Genomic DNA, 20,438 nt, shown 5'->3' on the forward strand with positions numbered 1-20,438 from the left:
ATTAATAAATATATTAATTAACTTATAGAGATCCTATAGTTTATATAATAAAACCTATATAAAACCTATTATAAAATTAGAATTATAAAAAATATAAATAAAAAATAGTATTTTAAATAAAATATAAATTATTTAATAATTTAATTATACTATTTAGACTAACTAATATTTTAATAGGCACCCTCTGGGCTAAGGGGAGGCTTACTGATTTTCGGCGCCTCTTCGGAGAGAAGACAGTAAGGCAAACGATCCGCTTTATGCTACATACAAGGCTCCTAGGTCAATTCCAGGGCCTGACCGACGTCGTTCTTAACGCTGCGTCCACCGGGACGTGACCGCCATCGGCGGGCAAGCGGGCTGCCAACTGCCAGTCTGCCTGCCGGCCACCTATACCTTTACATATATATATTATATATATAAAGAGGAGTAACCAACTGGCTTTCTTCGACGGCAAGCTTTTATTCGTCATATTGAGACCGTGATATCCGGGGGCCCTCGGGCCAACTGGTGAAAGAGAGACTGCGAACGGACCTGGGCACTGAACTGTATAGCAACTGGCGGCCGCGGCGATCGCCGGTCGACAAAACCAACTGGCCAGATAGGTATAGAGGTAAGTATATCCGGAGACTACTAAGACCGCCAGCTCGCTATACAGGGAGGGAATCTACGTGGTTTTATACAGACTACGTGAGGGTCGAAATTTTAAAAGGGAATAAGACTAACTGGCCAACAAAGGCCAACTGGTCAGGTTTTTATGTTTTATATATAATTTCGGCACCCCGACGGCCTGCCCAACCGTCGGACTGAGACCTGCCGCCACTCGGCCGATAGGGCTGACATATGCGTGTATGATAAATTCAATTCAATTCAATTCAATTTAATATATTAATAGGATTCTAAAACTTTATAAATCCCTGTTTACAAAATATCTAGATAACATTATGATTATTTATTTAGATAATATTATAATATGCTTATAAAATTTAAAAATATATAAAGTATAGATCTGTAAAATACTAAAACTACTATAGAATATAATATTATATATAAAACTTAGTAATTACTACTTTATAATAATAAAAATTAACTTTTAAAGATTTCTAATTAGCTGTAAGAGTATTTATATAAAACTAAAATATATTATTACTATTTATAATTAGTCTAAATTATAAGATATAAAAAATATTCTAAAGTTTATGGGCTTTGCAAACTGGTATAAATATTTTATTATATAATATTTATAAATTAAAGTATCTCAGCCTTTGCAATTAGCAGAATATTATTATAAAAAAACCAGAAAAGCTAATAAAAGCTAGTAGTATTTTATTTATAAAGAATAATTTTTATAAAGTAGAATTATAGCATTTATAATTAGAAACTTTTTATAATTATAAATTTATTTAAAAAGTAGAGGTACTAGCTAGAGAATGCAGGGTATTTAATAAAAATAGTAATAAATTATAAAAATCTATAATATCCTTTAATAAATAAAAGATTTTTATGAAACCAGATTAAATAGGTATAACAGCTTATAGTTTTTAAACTTTTTTTAATATATAAATTAAAATTATAAAATCTAGAAAATATACTATTATAAAGACCTTACTTTAAAAAGCAGGTCGTAGAAAAAAAAGTATAAAAAGTTAGAAACAATAGCCCTGCAGTAATTAAATAATCTTTTAAAATCAAAAAAAATAACTAGTCATTTATTTAAAGCTACTATTGATTATAAATACTAGAAAAAAGTTATAAAAAATATACTTTTACAAAACTGTAAAAAACCTATAAAATAGGCTATTTTATAATACTGTAAAAAACACCAAAAGTACAGTTTTATGAAGCTAACAGAAATTATAAAAAATATACTTTTATAAAGTTATAAAGAACCAATAGAGTAGATTATTTTATAATATTATAAAAACTACTAGAAATACGGTTTTACAAAGGTAAAAAAAAGTTATAAATATTTTCTTATAAAACTATAAAAAACTTATAGAATAGGTTATTTTATAATATTATAGAAAAATACCAGAAGTATAGTTTTATAAAGCGGGGAAAAGAGTATAAAAAATATACTTTTATAAAGCTATAAAAAACCTAGAAAATAGACTAAAAGTATAGTTTTATAATACTAAAAAAAGCTGTACAAAAAGTCCGTAGAAAAAGTATTCTTACAAAACTATAAAAATTATATAAAAATATGTATTATAATATTATAAAAGTCCTATAAAAATATACTCTTATATAATAAAAGCTAGAATAATAATTTTTATAAAAAGTAGAATCTTTTTAGTAAAGAATACTATAAAAAATACTAACTAGATAAATACTTATATAAATATAAAAAAGATTATATAAAAATTTATTTATTATAAAAATTTATTTACTAATTCATTATAAATACTACTAGTACTATTAAACAATAGCCTTATAAAAATATATTAAATAAAATAAAAAAAGAATTATAAAAGTAGTTTATCTTAGAAAAAAGCATCTACAAATAAAAAACTATTTATAATAAGATTTTAATTAAAAACTGTTTTATTTTATAAGAAAGCTGTATATTTAAAAAACTACTAGTTAAAATCAAAAATCTTCGCGAAACTATATAACAATTCTATTATAAAATATTTTATAAAAATAAAAATCTAGAAACTAGTTTTATAAAGCTTTTAGTAATATAAACTAGCTAAGTTTATATAAAACTACTACTATATATATAAAATATATTAAAATAAAAAAGTACTTTATAAAAAGTAATAAATATTATTAAAATTACTACTACCAGCTGTAAAATCCTAGAAAAAAAATTATATATTTTGTTATAGATCTATCTATAAGCGCCGGAGAAGATATAAACTTATAGAAAATTTCTAATAATATTATAATTATAGTAAAGTAGTATAGTAAAAAAATCTACTATATTTCTATTTATAAAATACTATTAGAAAAATGACTTATAATAAACTTTTTAAAAGATTTTCCAGCTGTATAGTATATTTATAAAAATAATTATAAACTATAAATTAGTTTTTATAAAAAGTTTTTAATTAAGTTTTATTTATATTTTTATAATTACATAAGATTTAAATATAGCGTACTATCTACAAACAAACAGCTAAATAAAAAAATAAATAATATTTTAAAATAATACTTATAAAACTATATAAATTTTTAAAAAAATAATTAGATAGAGATACTACTATTTATAGAATTTATTTATAATAATTTTTTATAAATATTAATTAAGTATTTATTATTTTTTATAATAATTATATAGTATCTGCAGATAATAGTACTAAATTTATAAATATTAAATAATTTTATAAAAAAATTAAAAAAGTATCTTCAAAATATTAAAAAAATATAAAATTTTTTTTCTAAATTTTAAGCTGGCTTATAAGTATTAGTAGAACTTTTATAATAAAAACTATAAAACTACTATTTTTATAGTAGATTAAAAAGTTTAGCTTTTTATTAAAAACTTACTACAAAAAAAAGTAAATAAAAATTAGATCGGCACTACAATAGACTATTTTATATAATTAAAAAAATAAATAAATAAATATATAAATTAAAGCTATCTGCAGATCTATAGATTTATAATACTTTTTATATTTTTTTATTTTATAAATATTATATAATAAAAAGAATAGATTTATAAAAATATTTTTTATAAAAAAATAAAAGTCCAAATAGCTGTGAATATTATTTAGAGACACTATTATATTTATAATAGTATAAAAAAACTATAAAAACTCTAAATAAATAAAAAAATATTATAATAAAAAGATTATTTAAAAACCTACTGTAAACCTACAGTATCTATATTTTTATAAGAAATTTATATTATAGAAGTATAAAAAATTTAAATAAAAGCTTAAAAAAGTTAAAAACTAAATATATTTTATAAACTATCTGTAACTCTAAATCTTTACAAATCTAATATAAATTATAGTATATATTTATAGTATACAGCAGCTGGAATATATAAAAATAAAAAATATTATTTTATAAAAAAGTAATATTTATTATATAAATATAAATAATTATTATACTACTAGCTAATTTCTTTACTAATATAGTTATAGAATACTTTTTTAAGAAAAACTATAATAGTATTTATATATCTGGTTGGGCGGCGGCTGCCGGCTAGCTTTAATTATAAAAATATTTTTATAAAATTAGCTTTAAATAGCCAGCTGTTTAAAATCTAATTATTTAATATATAATATAAACTATGTAATAGAATTGCAGATCTAGGCCTGCTTATAATCTAATTAAAGATTTAATTTATTTAAAAAATCTAATATTTTAGTAGATACTGCTGTACTACAATCTAAAACCAGACTATTATAAATAATTTAATAAAAAAATATTTTATTTTTTATTATTAGTCTGCTTATAGGTTGCAGGCCAGTTCTATTAAACTTAGATAAATCTATAAAAAATAAAAAAAATAAAAATTTATAAAAGTTAAAGAAATAGGAGCTGTAATAATATTTATTATAATAAACTACTAGACCTATTTTTAATAAATACATATAATTATATAAAAAAATAGCAGTAGTAATAGTAATAAAAATGAAATAATAAAAATATAATAATAATAAATATAATAATAATATATATAATAATGATAAATATAGTAATAATAAAAATAACAATAATAAATATAGAAACAGCAGTAACAGTAGTAGCAGCAGCAGTAGGATTTCTTCTTTTAAAAAAATAAATTTACAGTATATTAAAAGCTGTTAGCTAAAATTCTAGTTTATTTAATAAAAGATTTATATATTGAAAAATAAAAATATAGAAGCTAGTTAGCTTTTTAAAATAAAAACAGTACAGTTAATAGCTATAAATAAAATTAATTTACTTTTTTAGAAAGAAAAACTAAATTCTATAAAATATACTAAATATTATTATTAATTTTATAGTAATAACAGAGATAGTATCAGCTTAACTAAATATTTTAAAAATACTATTATATTATAACAGTAGAACTTACTGTAGAAGCAAAAAAAAGAAAAAATATTAAAAAAATTAAAAGTCTAAAATAGAAAACTCTATTTATATAAAAATAAATTTTATTTTATAAAAATAGCTGTCCTAGCCTTTTTTATACAGTATTCTAAAGTATCTAAATAAATAAATCAAAAAAGATTAATACTATTTACTAAAAAAAATATTTTATAAAATAATTAGTAGATAGTAAACAATATATCTAGTAATCTAATAAATAAAACAGTTATAGATAAGGTTCATATATTAAACTTTTTATAAAAAATAGTAAGACTATTTTTTCTACTACTCTAGTTTCCTGCAGAAGATGCTTATAAAGTAGAGATTTTAATAATACTATTATAAATAAGTAAATCCTTTTATATAAAAAAAAGTTATAAGAACTTTACAAGCCCTTTTAACCTTTATAATTAATATTATAAAAATATGTATAAAAAAGACCTAAAATATTAGCTATATAACAGCTAAATAAAGTAGTTATAGAACTATTTAAAATAGTAGTAGTTTTATAAAGTTAAATAAATTAATAATAATAGCTTAAGATATAATACTACTATCTTAGCTATTACAATACGGGATTTGTTTACTATACTATTTCACCCTTTAGCCCTTATAATAAACAGCTAGTTTTATGATTTTATAGCCAGTTTATTTTATTTAAAATATTTTTATAAGGCTATTTTTTAGTAGTACTAATAATATCTATAATAAATTAATTAATAGATTTTCCTAATAAGTAATTTCCTTATATAGGTTTTTTTATATTTATATAAATATTTATTTACTTAATATTTTTACAGTATTCTTTACTAAAAAAACTTTAGTTTATATAAAAATTATTATTTTAGTTTTTATTATATAATAATAAATTTTTATAGGGTTTTTATAGTATTATAAATAGATATTTTCATATATTTTTTACAGTATTATAAGATAATCTACTTTACAAGTTTTTTATAGCTTTATAAAAATATATTTATTATAACTTTTTTCTAGTTTTCTAAAACTATACTTTTTAGTGTATTTTTTATAGTATTATAAAAAAGCCCACCCTATAAATTCCTTATGATTTTATAAAAAGATTATTATTATAATCTTTTAGCTTTATAAAACTGCACTTCTTGTATATTTCTTATAATATTATACAATAATTTATTCTCTAGATCTTTTGAAATATAGTTCAAATAAGCTATTATAGTATATATTTTTTAAGTTTTATTTTAGTTATTAGTTCTTATAGATGTTTAATAAATTATAAATATATAATAAATTATATAGTTGTAAATACTATATATTTTTTATTTATAAATAAATTAATACGTATTCTAGTTTTTTTTATAGTACTGTAGTTGGAGTTTTTTAAATCTATTTATAAATATTTTTATAAAGCTAATTTTAAAAATATTTTAGAGTTTTATAATTTATCTTAGTAAGTATAGATATTTATAATATTTTTAACTAAAGTCTAGATTTTCTTTATATAAAAGTTTTTTTCTGTAGTTAATATACAGCTTTTTATAATTAGATCTAAAAAGTTACTTTTAATTTAGCTTTATATTTTATGTTCTAATATCATTTACTAGACTATTTTAGAAAGTATAAATAATAAGATTATAAAAACTAGAAAAATAAAATAATATAATAAATAAATATTTTTTACAGCAGGTAAAATAGTAGTATTATATTTTCAAATATTATTACTAATTTATTTAATTTTATATAACTACTATTAGTTTAGGTAGTTCTGTAATTATCTTACCTAGCTGTTATATAGCTGATATCTTAGGTCTATTTTATATATATTCCTTTGCAATATTGATTGCAAAGGTTGGAAGGGCTTGCAGGGCCCTTATATTATACTATATTTAAAAGTATCAAAAATCTTTATACATAATAGTAGTAGTAGTTTTAAATATAGTAGTTTAGTAAATATAGCTATATATACTAATATTTATATAGTTTATATATTAATTATATTCATAAGATTATACTATAACACTAAAACTAAAAAAATATTAGTAAAAATATAAATATTAGTAAAAATATAATAAATAAAAACTATAAATTTTTTACTATTAAAAAAAACCTATAGCCAGCCTTATCAGCAGTATTAGTAGTAATAATATTTTTAGCTCTTATTTTATAGTACTATTTACAGCTGCTAAAAAAGGTGAAAAAAACTATTAATAACTAATTTTTAGATAAAATCAAATTATATATATATATTATAGACTATTTATAATACAGTAAGTAATATGTTATTTTACTATATATAATATAATTAATATAAAAATCTATTAAAAATCTATTAATAGTTATATAATTGTTAAATAGGCTTTACTTATATATATAGTAGTTATACAGCCTATTCTTTCTTCTAATCCTTTTATAAAGATTATTAATAATCTCTTTTAATACCAACAGATAGTTAAACTGGAAAACAAAAAAGTAGCTATAAAATATACCATTTAAAAATATACTAAATATCTTAAACTACTAGATTTTATATTAATTATAGAAGAATCTTTTAAAATCTTTATAATTTAAATAATAAAAATTTATTATTAGTAAAATAAATAAATATACCTCTAGTAGTAGTAGTAGTAGTAGTAGTATTAATAATAGTAGTTAAAATAATAAAAGATTAGCTGCAGCAGATCTTTTTAAAACAGCCTCAGCTATATTTTATAAATATAATAAAAATAAAAATAATTATTTTATAGTTTTATATTAGTTAATCAAAAGGTTTTAAATTATAATATTTATTTTAATTATTTACCAAGCTGTATATAAGCAGCTTAGTATTATAATCAGTTATTTTAAACTATATTTTATATATATACTAATAATAGAAAAATATAATTAACTGTAAGAAAACTATAAAAATTTAAATTTATTATTTTATAACTTTTTTGATAAAAATAGGTAAAACGGTGGTGGTGGTAGTAGTAGTTGTAGTAGTAAAAATATTATTATAATATATTAATTATATTTTTATTATTAATATAATAATAAAGTCTAGACTTTCTACTGTTTTTATCTATACTATTATTTATACTGCCTTATTTTTTTAGTCTCTTACTAGCCCCAAGTGTAGTGAGGGTTACTAAGGCTTGTATTTATATATATAAATATAAAATTTACTATATAAATTAAAATCTTTTTAGTATTTATATCTTGCAACTGTAGACTAGTTTAAGTATAACTAGATTTGATAAAAAAAATGAACCTCTTTAATATATATAATTTATTTTAATTTTACTGTTAAAAATAACTGTTTACAAGTACTCTATTCCTAGTATTAGACCTAGGATTTTATAATATAATTTATAGAAAATTATAAATATTATAGTATAAAATACTTTTTAATTATTACTAGAACCGGCTAGTATAGCTAGAGGAATTATTCTTATAAAATAAAGTAAAAATAAAACTATTAAAAATAGTAGCTATAAAAATTACCATTAGTAAAAAAAATAAACTAGTGATATTAAAAAAATTTTCAATAATATAATTTACTGCTAGCAGTAGAAGATAAAAAATTAGTATAATTAAAACTTTTAGAAGTTAAAAAATAAATTAATTTTTTAAAATTTTAATAATTTAGGATTAGCAATCTAATACATATATCAGAAGAATGAAAATAAATAAAACTAAAAAAAAAATTTATTAAAAATTTATATTTTTATAATTAGAAAAAGTCAAGCCTGCAGATCTAAAAATTATAGTAATAAAAACTACTGAATTTTACTAATATTTAATAAAATAAAAGTTAAAAGTATTTATTCTTTTACTAAATAAGATAAAAAATTTTTAAAAAAAATTTAATTTTAAATAAGTTAAAAGAAGTTAAATAAAAGCTTCTACTATAATACTATAATTTAGTAAAAGTATTTTTAAAGTAGACTTTTAATATATTATCTCTTTATATTTATAATTATTAACCTAAGCTTTTTAAGAAGCCTTTAGTTGGATTATTTTTATCATATTATACAACAACCGAAGAGCTAGAAGCCGCCAGATTATATATTAAAAAACTTTTAAAAAAAGATATATTATTTTAGTAGAATATTATTTATATTACTAATTTTAATAGTAAAAAAGCCGGAAAAGGCTATAAATATATATAAATTATTAGAAGCTTGCTCTTTTAATTAAAAAGAACCTTTATCTACATCTGCTAATTAATAAAATTATAAATACTTAAAAAAATATAAAACTTCTATTAAATTTAACATTTAACAGGGCTTCTACTGTATTTAAATAGATCTAAAGTCTAAAAATCTAACCACTTTTAAAATATACTATAAGCTTTTTAAATATAAAATATTAATATTTAAACTAACTAACAGGCCAGCTGCCTTTTAAAAGCTAATAAATAAAGTTTTAAAAGACTATGTAAATATCTTTACTATAATATACATTAATAATATTCTAATTTACAGAAGTAATTTTTTAAAGTATAAAATATATAATTTTTCTAGAATTACTATTATTTTATTATTTTCTTTTTAAAAAAAGCTATATAATGTTAAAATATAAGCTAATTTACAGATATTAGCTGATTAAATTACAAAAATAATAGGAACTAAAATGTTTTAATAATTTATTTTTTATTTTTCACTAGTTATTTAAATTATATTATTTTTAGATTTATAAATAAAATATAGTTTAAGTAGCTATAAATAAAATTAGAAGTAAATAAAAGATTAAAAGAATTATACATTATATATAGACAGTTAAAAAAAGCAGTAAGATTATTAGAATAGGATAGGTTAAACAGATAAAATAGATTAGGCGGGTAAAATAGATAGAACAGGTGTACTAGGTCTGTACTGTAATAAATAATCTCTACCTCTTTTAGTACTTAACTTCTAAGATCTTACTAGATCTTGAGAATAGTAAATATTAGTTTTAAATATAATAAACTACTACTATTCTATACTTAACCAACCTATTTTCCCTAAATATGAATAGTTGAAAACTTTTACTATCAATATTTTAATAAGCCCGCCCCCATATCTAATAATCTGAATAAAGCTTACCAATAAAAAAAGTACTATTATAGATTTAGTATATTCATTTTATTTATTAATTATTTTGATTTAGCTGATTTATTTTAATTACTGTTTTAAAACTATCTGCTATCTAATTTTTTAGTCTACTTAGAATTCTATCTTTTTAAATTTTATTTATAGCTTTTCAAACTATATTTTATTTATAAATTTAAAAATAACCTAATCTAAATAGCTAGTTAAAAATAAAAAACTGACTATTAACATAATACCAGCTAAATCTGTTATTTTTACTACTTAGCCTGCCAGTATCTAGTAATCCTGCCCGCACCTTGACAATATTCTATTGTTTGTTTGTTGCCTCCACCTTTTACACTGCTTATATATAGCAGAACTCCTGTATCTTGCTGTTCTGTAGTTCTTTCTTATTAAGATTTTTGTTATAATTAATAATATGAATAATATACTTACAAATAGCAACCTTTATATATATATAATTCTTAATATAGGTGTTGTTCTTAAACTGATAGGATCTGTAGTATTTTTATAGTTATTACTCCTGCCGCCTTTTATATAGCTGCCTTACATAGAGTTCATCTCCCTTATTCCCCCCCCCCCAAACCTTCCCCCGGCGCGCTTTCCTCGCCAACTACCAACAAGCACCACAAGAGTAGAATTTTTAAGATTCAAACTCCTATTAGAACCATTTGGAATATTTTTGACTAATATAATAATATAGTACATTCGGATACGAGAATACCAAGATACCATACTTATTAACCTTCTGGATATTCATCCATAATATTACTCACAAAAACCCTTCTATCACTATCCCATCTCTTGAAGTGTTTGCCTGCGATCGCAACCAGGCTGGGTGGCAAATCTGCTATCTCCGTGACAAGAGGCTCAATGCTTTCTTCTGCCACGTACCGAACACTTCTATCCTCAACACTGGAATTGTCAGCTCCACAGTCGATCAGTAAACTTATCAAGCACAGTCACATACAGTACATGATAGAAACTCTGGTGTCGACCATCCTGAAGATTGTCCACTCCCATACGTCTCATCCACTGCTCACCCGCACCACACTCCACATCCCACCCGGTAATAATGGCACGGTATGCGTAACGGCGATGCCTGAAAACCTGGCCAATCCGATATTTGACACCGCCATCTTGAGCGGAGCGCTTCTTGACCTCCCTCGGAATCCCGTCCACAGCCCGCATAATATGAAGACTTTCCAAGATGTTGTCATGCTCAGCCATACCGCTGAAAATAGGAGTGATGAAGTGCTCAACCAGATTTACATCTGACGGAAACTCCATGGCTAGAAGCTCCATCAACGATGGAAGGCTATGCCTCAACTCGATAGGCCGAGCCGGATCTGAAAGTAGCACAGATGACCAGACAGCGGCATATTTTGCACTGACCAAATCAACTGACGCAAAATGTACATCGTCAAAATCACTGCCGTGCTGAATAGAGTTCAATATGTTCTTGCTGCACCGAAGCACGATCTCCGATACCTCAGACTTCCCAAGGAACGTCGACTGTTCCGCAGCGGAGGCTCCCAAGAAGTTCAACTGATGCTGCAAATCTGTGACTGGCGTCTCCTTGTCTGATCTGAACGGATCCATATAAATTGGACCTCCTCGCCTTCCAGCTTCGACTGCATGATCATCGACATCATATCCGGTCGCAGGCATGACAATCACGTGAACGTGGAAGGGGAATCCGCATGGCCGGGCGTCTAGGCCTAGTTTCTGTGCAACATGGCAGTAAATAGTAGCTGAGACTAGAGGGAGTGAGTTGTGTGCAGGATCGTTTAGTGAAACACCTAAGAAATTATGCTCCAGGCGATGATAACTCCTTCCTGGTTCAATACCATTGAAATTGTTCGCTCTTAGGAAGCATGCGATGGCTCTAGCCTTTTCACGACAGGTTGATTGTTGAAAATGTGGGTGTTGTTCGATAAATAATGATGTGACATTATCCAATTTAATGACAATCTTCAGCAAATCAGTTATAATGACATTTCCAACTTAAGATACTGGCCTACCTCTTCGAGACTGCCAAACCCACTCTCCGGAATGAACAGGTCGAACGCGCCAAGCGCTCTACTCAAAGACACAACCTCTCCACGTCTGAGTTTCTCCCACTCCCGGATGGCAAAACTTCGATGGAGACAGGACAAGACCGCTCTAGCGTAATATCTTTGATGGTAGATGCATGGTTAAAAAAACATGGCAGGCAGAATATAAAGTTAATAGTACCAACCTCCGCGCCAAATGGTCTTCTGCCTCAGACCCCACAGAGATGTTATGTGAAAGAGCATCTTTAGCATCGTATCCAAGGTCAGTTATCGCTTGGATCTGCTCGATCCTCCCAGCCTGACTGCAGAGTATGTTGTTCAGCAGGCGTGTAGTTGCGCGGTAGTTTGTATGCTTCGTTACATAGAGTTGTTTCCAATCCGTATTGGATATGGGAGCTGTCAATCTCTTAGGCAATTCGTGACCAGGTGCCCAATATTTGAATTCTGTCAAACAATAATAGCGCCATAGTGTTGGTTCATTGGTGACGCCATGAAATCTGCGAGCTGTTTGTTCTAATGCAGCCGTGGAGAAGGGTTCACAGTAATGAAGGACGTGTTGTAGCAGCTCTTCAGGGAGACAATCGAGAGACAAAACCATCCCGCGTGACAAGTATATAAGGATGACTTCTGAGATTATCACAAAATGACCTCAACACTAGGCTGGGCAATGAGTCGTCACACTAGCGAGCACCTGTATGTACTGATATCATTTGAGGTTGGAGACCACGAATCAGAGCTGGGCGGGTACTCGGGTACTTTACAACCATAATTCGTCCATATTTCTTTCAATCCTTCTGCCGCGACAATTTGGAACGAATACAGCTGGAATGGGCCAATACTACTCCACAACGAACACTGAAGCACCCGGTAACTCTGTCGAGGAGATTAAGAGGGTCGGGTATTATGAACTCTTGCAGGTCGCTCGAGACGCATCTGGAGAAGAGTAAGCCACTTTTGACCCCCCCCCCCCCCCCCGCCTTCCTTTCTTACACTCTTTGCCTGGCTTACTCAAAACTGACACTATCCGGCGGCTGCTTAATAAGAATAAAAAAGGCATACAGGAGAAAAGCTCTAGAGTTACATCCTGACAAGAACTTTGGAAATGTGGAAAACGCGACAAAGCTATTTGCGGAGGTCCAGGCTGCTTACGAAGTGCTCTCAGATCCTCAAGAGCGCGCCTGGTATGATTCTCATCAAGAAGCCATCTTAGGGCAGGATGGCAAATCTGAAGATATCAGATTATCGAACAATACCAGAATCACGACTGCAAATGACATTTTTGGACTGTTCTCACAATTCAGTCCTCGAATGGAGTTTTCCGATGCCCCTGAAGGGTTCTACGGTGGTCTTCGTGAGATTTTTTCACGTCTCGCTCTGGAGGAAGAGCTAAGTACCTCTGGCGAAAGAACAAATACAGCAAACTATCCAACCTTTGGCCATCGTGACGATGGATATGAGGACGTTGTGCGTCCCTTTTACGTGGCTTGGAGTGGCTTCTCAACAACAAAGACATTCGCGTGGAAAGATAAATACCGTTATTCAGAGGCCCCAGACCGTCGAGTTAGGCGGCTGATGGAGAAAGAGAACAAGCGTCTACGTGAGGATGGGATTCGGGAATTTAACGATGCAGTTCGGTCGCTTGTGGCGTTCATTAAAAAGCGTGACCCACGATACAAGTCCGGTGTTCAGAGCGAATCTCAGCGACAAGAATTTCTTCGTCGTTCCACTGCTGCGCAAGCTGCCAAGTCACGAGCAGTCAATCAAGCCAAGTTTCGCGAATATGTCGCACCGGAGTGGGCGATGTCACAAGATCACAGTGACAATGATTCTGACAAGAGCTACAATATCTCGGATGTCGCGGTAGAGCTCTTTGATTGTATTGTGTGTGATAAAAGCTTCAAGAGTGCTAAACAATTTGAGACACACGAACGAAGCAAGAAACATATTAAGGCTGTTAAACAGTTGCAAAAAGAAATGAGAGCGGAGAATAAGCAGCTGGGGTTAGTGGATGATTTCTCTGCCTTCGACTCTACGCAACAAACAACCGCATTGCCGTGTAACAGCTCAACTTCTGTTCTAGACATGAACAAGAAGTCACAGTCAGCTTCACCAAATCACGAATCACTGAATTGCAGTAGTTCAAATGCAGAAACAGAGAGTGAAGACAACGACTTCGACAATCACGATAACCCATATACTGGCATCAGCACTACTTCCAGTTCCTCCAAGGAGCCAAATGATAGTTCGGATTGTGACACTGACTATGCGCCCCGAGATTGTGTGGAAGGTCGACTTCAGCTAATAGACGATGATATACAGAATCCGGCAGGCACGATAGATGGTCTAACTCAAAATCTGTCAGCAACACAGATACACGAGCAGCCACCGGTGACTCCAGCAAAATTGGGAAAGGCCAAGCTAAAGCGTCTGAAGAAGGCCCAACAAGCCGAGAATCAGTCACAAGACCGCCAATGTGCCACCTGTGGTGTTGCCTTTGCCTCTAGATCACAGCTTTTTACCCATATTAGAAAGTCTGACCATGCTCAGCTCCGGGTGCAGGCATTTGCAACCAAGAGGTGATTTTGACACATTGAACAAAATAGCGTAAATATCTTGACTGCATCAAGCTTTCTCCTTGGTTGAAAATCCTCGTGCCTCTTGGGCAACCACCAGTACCTATTTATCGAAAACTTCATGAAGTCCTACTGACATGCTGCTTCTATAACACAAACTTTGATCAACGTGACTAGCGAAGCTCGCTACAGGTGTCTCTTTGCACATCAATCTAGCCAAGGCCAGCCCTAGAGTTCTTTACCACATGCGCCACCGGCTGTAGAATACCCTTATTATTGGTAGCCCCCAAGGGTGTGCCAATGCTCCAACCCATCTTTTCAAGCATAGCTCTCCCTCGGTTTCCTGCGCCAATTTCCGGTGCCGAAGCACCAACAACTTCCCCATCCATGTAAGTTGCCGATGCGTCGGGGCGTCCACGTCGACCTTTGGCTGGTTTTGTCGCCTTGTGGTCCCAAGATTTGGAGCCTCGTTGGACGTACTTGCCCTTCGACAGTGTTCGTTCCAGTTGAGGAATGGTTTGCTGAGTAAAACCTGGAGTCCGAGACGTCTTGTTCATGATTGGAAACCGATTCGCTCCTTTACCCCGTGATTGGGAAGTGAGACACAACATGTTCGCCAGTTCATGTACTAGCTTTCGTTGTTGCTTCGCCATTGGAGGGAGAACCAAGCTGCTGGTGCCACCTTGCGTTAGATTCTGAGTACTAGAGAATACAATGAAGGTTTCAGAAGGTACCTATGCTTTGTTGACAACAGAAAGAGTCGTATTTCCATCTTCAGTTCGGTGTTGTTCATTCCTTTTGCGTACTTTACTCTGAGATCTGGCTCGGCATTTTGTCGACCAAGCAACCCTTCAGAGCGAAGTTGCTCTCTTTGCTGCTTTCTTGATCTTTTCTTAGCGCGGTCGGTCTGCCATGCACTCAAGAGTTCCGCCTCTAAGTCACTATCAGGCAAGTAAGCATTGAAACCACGACCATTCCCTTTGGGCTTTTTCTTCAGACTGGGTCGGTTGAAGTCCATGATGTCAAACCCGTAGTAGGGATCAAGATCCAGCGCGTCAGCAAACGCATTCGCCGATGCAAACATGCTTTCCTCTTGATGGTCTTGTTGAAAATCTGAAGAGGGATCTCTAGTCTCTGGTTCGATTCCATGGGCAGAATCAGTATCAGAGGACGAGTCTGACAGCACTGTGTAGTTCATTCCACCGCCCTCAGCGTGCTCGAGATCATTGTCGATCAGTTCGCTGCTTTCCCGGTCGTGTCCATCCGTGCCTGGGGCAACCAACAGGCCTTGTGTTGTCGGCTCCACCTCCGGGTCATTGCCTGGTATGGTTAGCATGAGGACATCTATTGCAGGGATATTTCCACCTACATCCTGCACGATCGATGCACTCCTTCGAGGAACGCCGGCGAGCGATTTCAATACGAGATGATGTTGCTCTACCGGCACGTCCAGTGCTGCCGTTAGAACGTGGTAAATGGCCTGTCTTCGCTATGGTATACGTTTCAGATCCTCTTTTCTGGCTGCGCCCGCCCTGTAGCATCATGTATTCATCGTCCATGTTTGCGATATAATCAGCCAGGACAGCGTCTTCGTCTGTTGTGGAAAACCTCCGCATCGTCTTCTCCTTCTTATTTGCCCTTTTGACCTTGAGACTGATATAATCTGGACATTCGCCCAGCCCCTGTCCAACCAGGGACTCTTGTGCTGATGCTATGTCGGGTCTAAACGGTGAGACACTTTCAGGGTATATATCGAGAGGGACGGTCCGCCTCGTGTCGTCGGCGGGGCTATGGGTGTCTGTGGAAATGACGACGGATATCGATCCTGGTTCTCTGGGAGGGTGCTCGGCGACCTGACTTCGGCGCCCTGAGAAAACCACCTCGTCTTCGCTGGAGTCCTCTGTGTTCAGAGACCATGGTGTGGCCATGTCCGATGTGACTCTGGGAGTAAGACTTTCGTCGGGCGGTTCGAGGTGGCATTGGTCATTGTCAACTCCGAGGGATGGGCTTAGAAGCGTGGCAGCATCAGATGACTCTCCGGTTGGCAGATCCTGGGGTTTGTGGAGAGGTTCTGGAGAGTGTGGATTTATTTCTTGATCTAGATCTGATGCCGTGTTTCCTGCGCTAACAAATTGTATGACTTGGCGGCGAAGAGAGGTGTCTGTCCTTCGTGAGCTGCGGCCCTCTGTATTGCGTGCTTCTTGTTGCAGGGTAAGATGGTTTTTGCCTGTGGCTTCTGTGGCGTTAGCATAAACATGTGAGTAGTCGTAGTAAACCGGCGCCAGTACCTTGAAGACTGGGTACTGTTACTTTGTTCTTTTTAACCCTCGGCTTCACCTTGGACCGTGGCATCCTGAAGCCGCACTTTTGTGTGCGTAATTGCTTGTGGCAGTACTGGAAGTACCTAAAAAGGATGTAAGCGATGTGTAAGAATTGTAGTAGTCATTTTCAAAACTTACCCGGGGCGGCGGCTCTGGGTTTTTCCACTTTGTCGGTGGGCGGTGAGTGAATATCTGCGGGGTGGGATCGCTCTCCATACTCCACCTGAGTGGGTATCTACTACTATCTGGATCGCTGAAGCTGTCCGGCATCTTTGCACTGCCTGCTTTGGATGGGTATGTGCACTTGGTGGGTATCTCCACGGCACGTATAAACTTTTCGCTACTATGTCTTCGTAGTGTAAGATACTTCTTTGTGGGGTGCTATCCTAGATTTTGATGGAGTCGTCTGGCCACTGCCATGCGTTTATATATATATGTTCGAACGTGCCTTTGTATAAACTTCACCAGAATTATCACTCGCTGAAGAAGACACTGCAAAGTAAAGAACAGAACAAACGCTCCGTCAAAACTGTCGATAGGGCTGCCAGTAACATCAAGCATAAATGCCATGCCCATCCTGCTACTCCACCTGACGAGAGCCCTCTCAGTCAAATGGTGCAGCACCAGTGCTCATATGGCCCATTCCGCATGACCCAAGCGGGCCGGCGATGTCCTAGACCCACCCCCGCCGGACACTGACGTAGCAACCGAACCGGCGACAACCTTTCATCCGCTGAATGCCCAGAACTGAGCACCGTGCAAACCCAGAGCGACACATCAACCATGAATGCTGCGGATATCGGCCGCTGCAGCAAGCGCATCGTGCAGTATATCTGGGACCCCGAGCCCAGGAATGACAGAGAACCACACGAACCCATCTGGTGTTTGGGGGTAAAGTACTTACCTGCCGAGGGGCCAGAAGTCTCACAGACCAAGACCTGTAAGCCCACCCGCATTCACAGAGTCCCGCATACACAAAACAAGATAGAAGAAGGGAGAAAAGGGAGTAACCAGCGAAGTGGACAGATCAACTAATACCTGCATACCACGTAGCCGATAATGGCCAAGAGGAGTGTCACGAAGGCAATGAGGTTGCATCAGCGGTCTCAAATACACAAGGCGCACTGGAGCATATTTGGCCAGAGACATTCATTTCAGACTTCGAATCAAGGATCTGGATGACCTATCGATCAAATTTCACACCAATACCCAGGACCGATGGCCACAATGCCACTGCGTCCATGACACTAAGCGTCCGACTACGAAGTCAGTTGTTGGATACCCAAGGTTTTACATCAGATACCGGATGGGGCTGCATGATAAGATCAGGCCAAAGCCTACTAATCAATGCGATGGCTTTTCTGCTACTCGGGCGGGGTAGGAAACATAATCTCAGACATTTAAAGACAGCGATTTTACCTTGCTAACATCTTGATAGACTGGCGTCGCGGACAGAGACACAAGGAAGAAGCGAGCCTGCTATCGCTTTTTGCAGATACTCCGAGTGCCCCCTTCTCGATCCATCGTTTTGTACAGCATGGTGCACAGTCATGCGGTAAATTCCCAGGAGAGTGGTTTGGGCCATCCGCAACCGCCAGATGCATCGAGTATGTGAAGCCCACACACCAAGGTATCAACTGGAGCTGAAGATCAAGCTAGGGCGCTCTCCACTTCGTGGCAAGAACCAGCACTCAACGTATATGTCACAAATGACACAGGGGAGGTTTATCGAGATAGATTCCTGGAAATCGCACGTAGCGGGACGGATGTGATTCAACCAACACTCATACTTGTCGGAATAAGACTGGGCATCGATCGCGTGACACCGGCATACTGGAATGGCCTCAAGGCTGCGTTACAACTGCCTCAGTCAGTGGGAATAGCAGGGTATGTCCCCGAGTACCTGCCACCAAACCAAACTGACGTGATGAACACGTTAGGGGACGTCCTTCGGCCTCGCATTATTTTGTAGCTCACCAGGGTTCGCATTTATTCTATCTCGACCCCCACTTCACCCGCCCAGCGCTTCCAGACCGTGACACAGGGCAGTCATACTCGAAAGATGAGATCGACACTTACCACACGCGACGACTGCGGAGGATTCACATGCGGGATATGGATCCAAGCATGCTTATTGGGTTTCTCATTCGAAATGAAGAAGACTGGCAGGACTGGGAGGGTCGGTTGAAGTCGGTAGAAGGCAGAGCGATCATCCATGTCATCAACGAGGTGGATACATCAAACATGGGGCGAGATGCTCTGGACGAAGTCGAGGTATTGGACGATACAGAGTAGACACCTGGAACGAATGCGTGGCTCTTAGTCTAAAAAGACTTTCCTGATACTGTATGTCAACCCGGTAGAGCTGCGTGGATGAATCATGGATATGGAAAGCAATTCAGAAATAGAATTCTGCTAGGGAAGGCAAAATTGCGCGACCAACCCCAGATCCGTGTTATGTTACACCGCATTCATGTCACGAAAACCATAAAAAACATTTGGCCCAAGGGGAAAAAATAAAGCCATCCCATGACACATTAGAAAAAAAAATCCCGCGAACACCCTGTAACCCACCACCTCAGAACCGTTGCTGATGACGAGGTAGCATAAAAACAATCCCGCAGAAACAAAAAACAAAACAAGAAGCTTATTTGGCAGAAGAAGAGTACTTTGTGACAGCCTTAGTGCCCTCGGACACCGCGTGCTTTGCCAATTCGCCGGGAAGAATGAGCCTCACACTACCATTTGTCAGCTGGTGCCCCGAGATTCATGGAATTGGTGACTTACGAGGTCTGGATCTCCCGCGACGAAATAGTGGATTTCTTGTTGTAAGCGGCGAGCTTGGAAGCCTCGGTAGCAACGCGCTCAAAGATATCTAAAGACAGTCAACAACTTTGATCCGATTATTATGCAGCCAGGATCCAAGCATACCATTGACGAAAGAGTTCAGGATGGACATGGCACGAGTGGAGATACCAGTGTCGGGGTGAACTTGCTTCAAGACTGCGGCGAAAATTAGCTTCGTATATGATAGCACAGTGAAGCGAGCGTACCCTTGTAAATGTAAGAGGAGTAGGTCTCCTTCCTGGTCTTTCCACGCTTCTTCTTGTCACCGGTGCTGGCAGAGGCAGTCTTCTTGCCGGCTTCCTTCTTCTCGGCGGGGGCCTTTCCAGCGGGGGCCTTGCCACCAGTGCTGGGCTTCTTCTCGGCAGCTTTAGGAGGCATTTTGAGTGTTCTGTTTAAAACGTAAATGGAGGTAAAAGCGGATTGCGTTGAGTTGTAGCGTGGAGAAGGACGGAGAACAGGATGATGAGGAAAACTGAAATGAGGGAGACGCGGTGACGAGAGAGGCGCGCTACTTATACCAGCTCGCAAATGCCTAGTTGATCCTGAGGTCCGCGAAAGAAGCAG

The 20,438-nt window shown here is 33.4% G+C and overlaps 5 protein-coding genes across 5 annotated transcripts; 2 read left to right on the forward strand and 3 right to left on the reverse strand.

The window, feature by feature from the left end:
- Positions 1-1,194: 1,194 nt before the first annotated feature.
- BO82DRAFT_436987 (uncharacterized protein) lies at positions 1,195-13,016 on the reverse strand (the record flags this gene model as incomplete). Its single annotated transcript, XM_025641158.1, has 5 exons — positions 12,319-13,016; positions 12,101-12,254; positions 11,047-12,050; positions 10,971-10,991; positions 1,195-1,210 (listed from the first exon to the last, which is right to left on the reverse strand). Exons 1-5 carry the CDS (start codon positions 12,729-12,731, stop codon positions 1,195-1,197), a joined length of 1,608 nt encoding a protein of 535 aa, XP_025486161.1. The 5' UTR covers positions 12,732-13,016.
- Positions 12,917-15,196, forward strand: BO82DRAFT_436988 (putative C2H2 finger domain protein). Its single transcript, XM_025641159.1, has 2 exons — positions 12,917-13,076; positions 13,177-15,196. The coding sequence occupies exons 1-2, from the start codon at positions 12,961-12,963 to the stop codon at positions 14,711-14,713; spliced, it is 1,653 nt and encodes a 550-aa protein (XP_025486162.1). The 5' UTR covers positions 12,917-12,960; the 3' UTR covers positions 14,714-15,196.
- On the reverse strand, positions 14,657-17,131 carry BO82DRAFT_396459 (putative R3H and G-patch domain protein). Its single transcript, XM_025638842.1, has 4 exons — positions 16,995-17,131; positions 16,076-16,939; positions 15,441-16,026; positions 14,657-15,408 (listed from the first exon to the last, which is right to left on the reverse strand). The coding sequence occupies exons 1-4, from the start codon at positions 17,056-17,058 to the stop codon at positions 14,919-14,921; spliced, it is 2,004 nt and encodes a 667-aa protein (XP_025486163.1). The 5' UTR covers positions 17,059-17,131; the 3' UTR covers positions 14,657-14,918.
- Positions 17,132-17,810: 679 nt separating this feature from the next.
- On the forward strand, positions 17,811-19,670 carry BO82DRAFT_396460 (cysteine protease ATG4; the record flags this gene model as incomplete). Its single annotated transcript, XM_025638843.1, has 5 exons — positions 17,811-17,967; positions 18,081-18,404; positions 18,466-18,634; positions 18,687-18,914; positions 18,968-19,670. The coding sequence occupies 5 exons, from the start codon at positions 17,811-17,813 to the stop codon at positions 19,320-19,322; spliced, it is 1,233 nt and encodes a 410-aa protein (XP_025486164.1). The 3' UTR covers positions 19,323-19,670.
- Positions 19,671-19,674: 4 nt separating this feature from the next.
- Positions 19,675-20,252, reverse strand: BO82DRAFT_407537 (histone H2B family protein; the record flags this gene model as incomplete). The annotated part of the gene is made up of 4 exons (XM_025639637.1): positions 19,675-19,765; positions 19,815-19,902; positions 19,959-20,030; positions 20,081-20,252. The coding sequence occupies 4 exons, from the start codon at positions 20,250-20,252 to the stop codon at positions 19,675-19,677; spliced, it is 423 nt and encodes a 140-aa protein (XP_025486165.1).
- Positions 20,253-20,438: the final 186 nt, after the last annotated feature.

Source organism: Aspergillus uvarum (assembly GCF_003184745.1).
Source record: "Aspergillus uvarum CBS 121591 unplaced genomic scaffold BO82scaffold_98, whole genome shotgun sequence".
NCBI classification, from domain to species: domain Eukaryota; kingdom Fungi; phylum Ascomycota; class Eurotiomycetes; order Eurotiales; family Aspergillaceae; genus Aspergillus; species Aspergillus uvarum.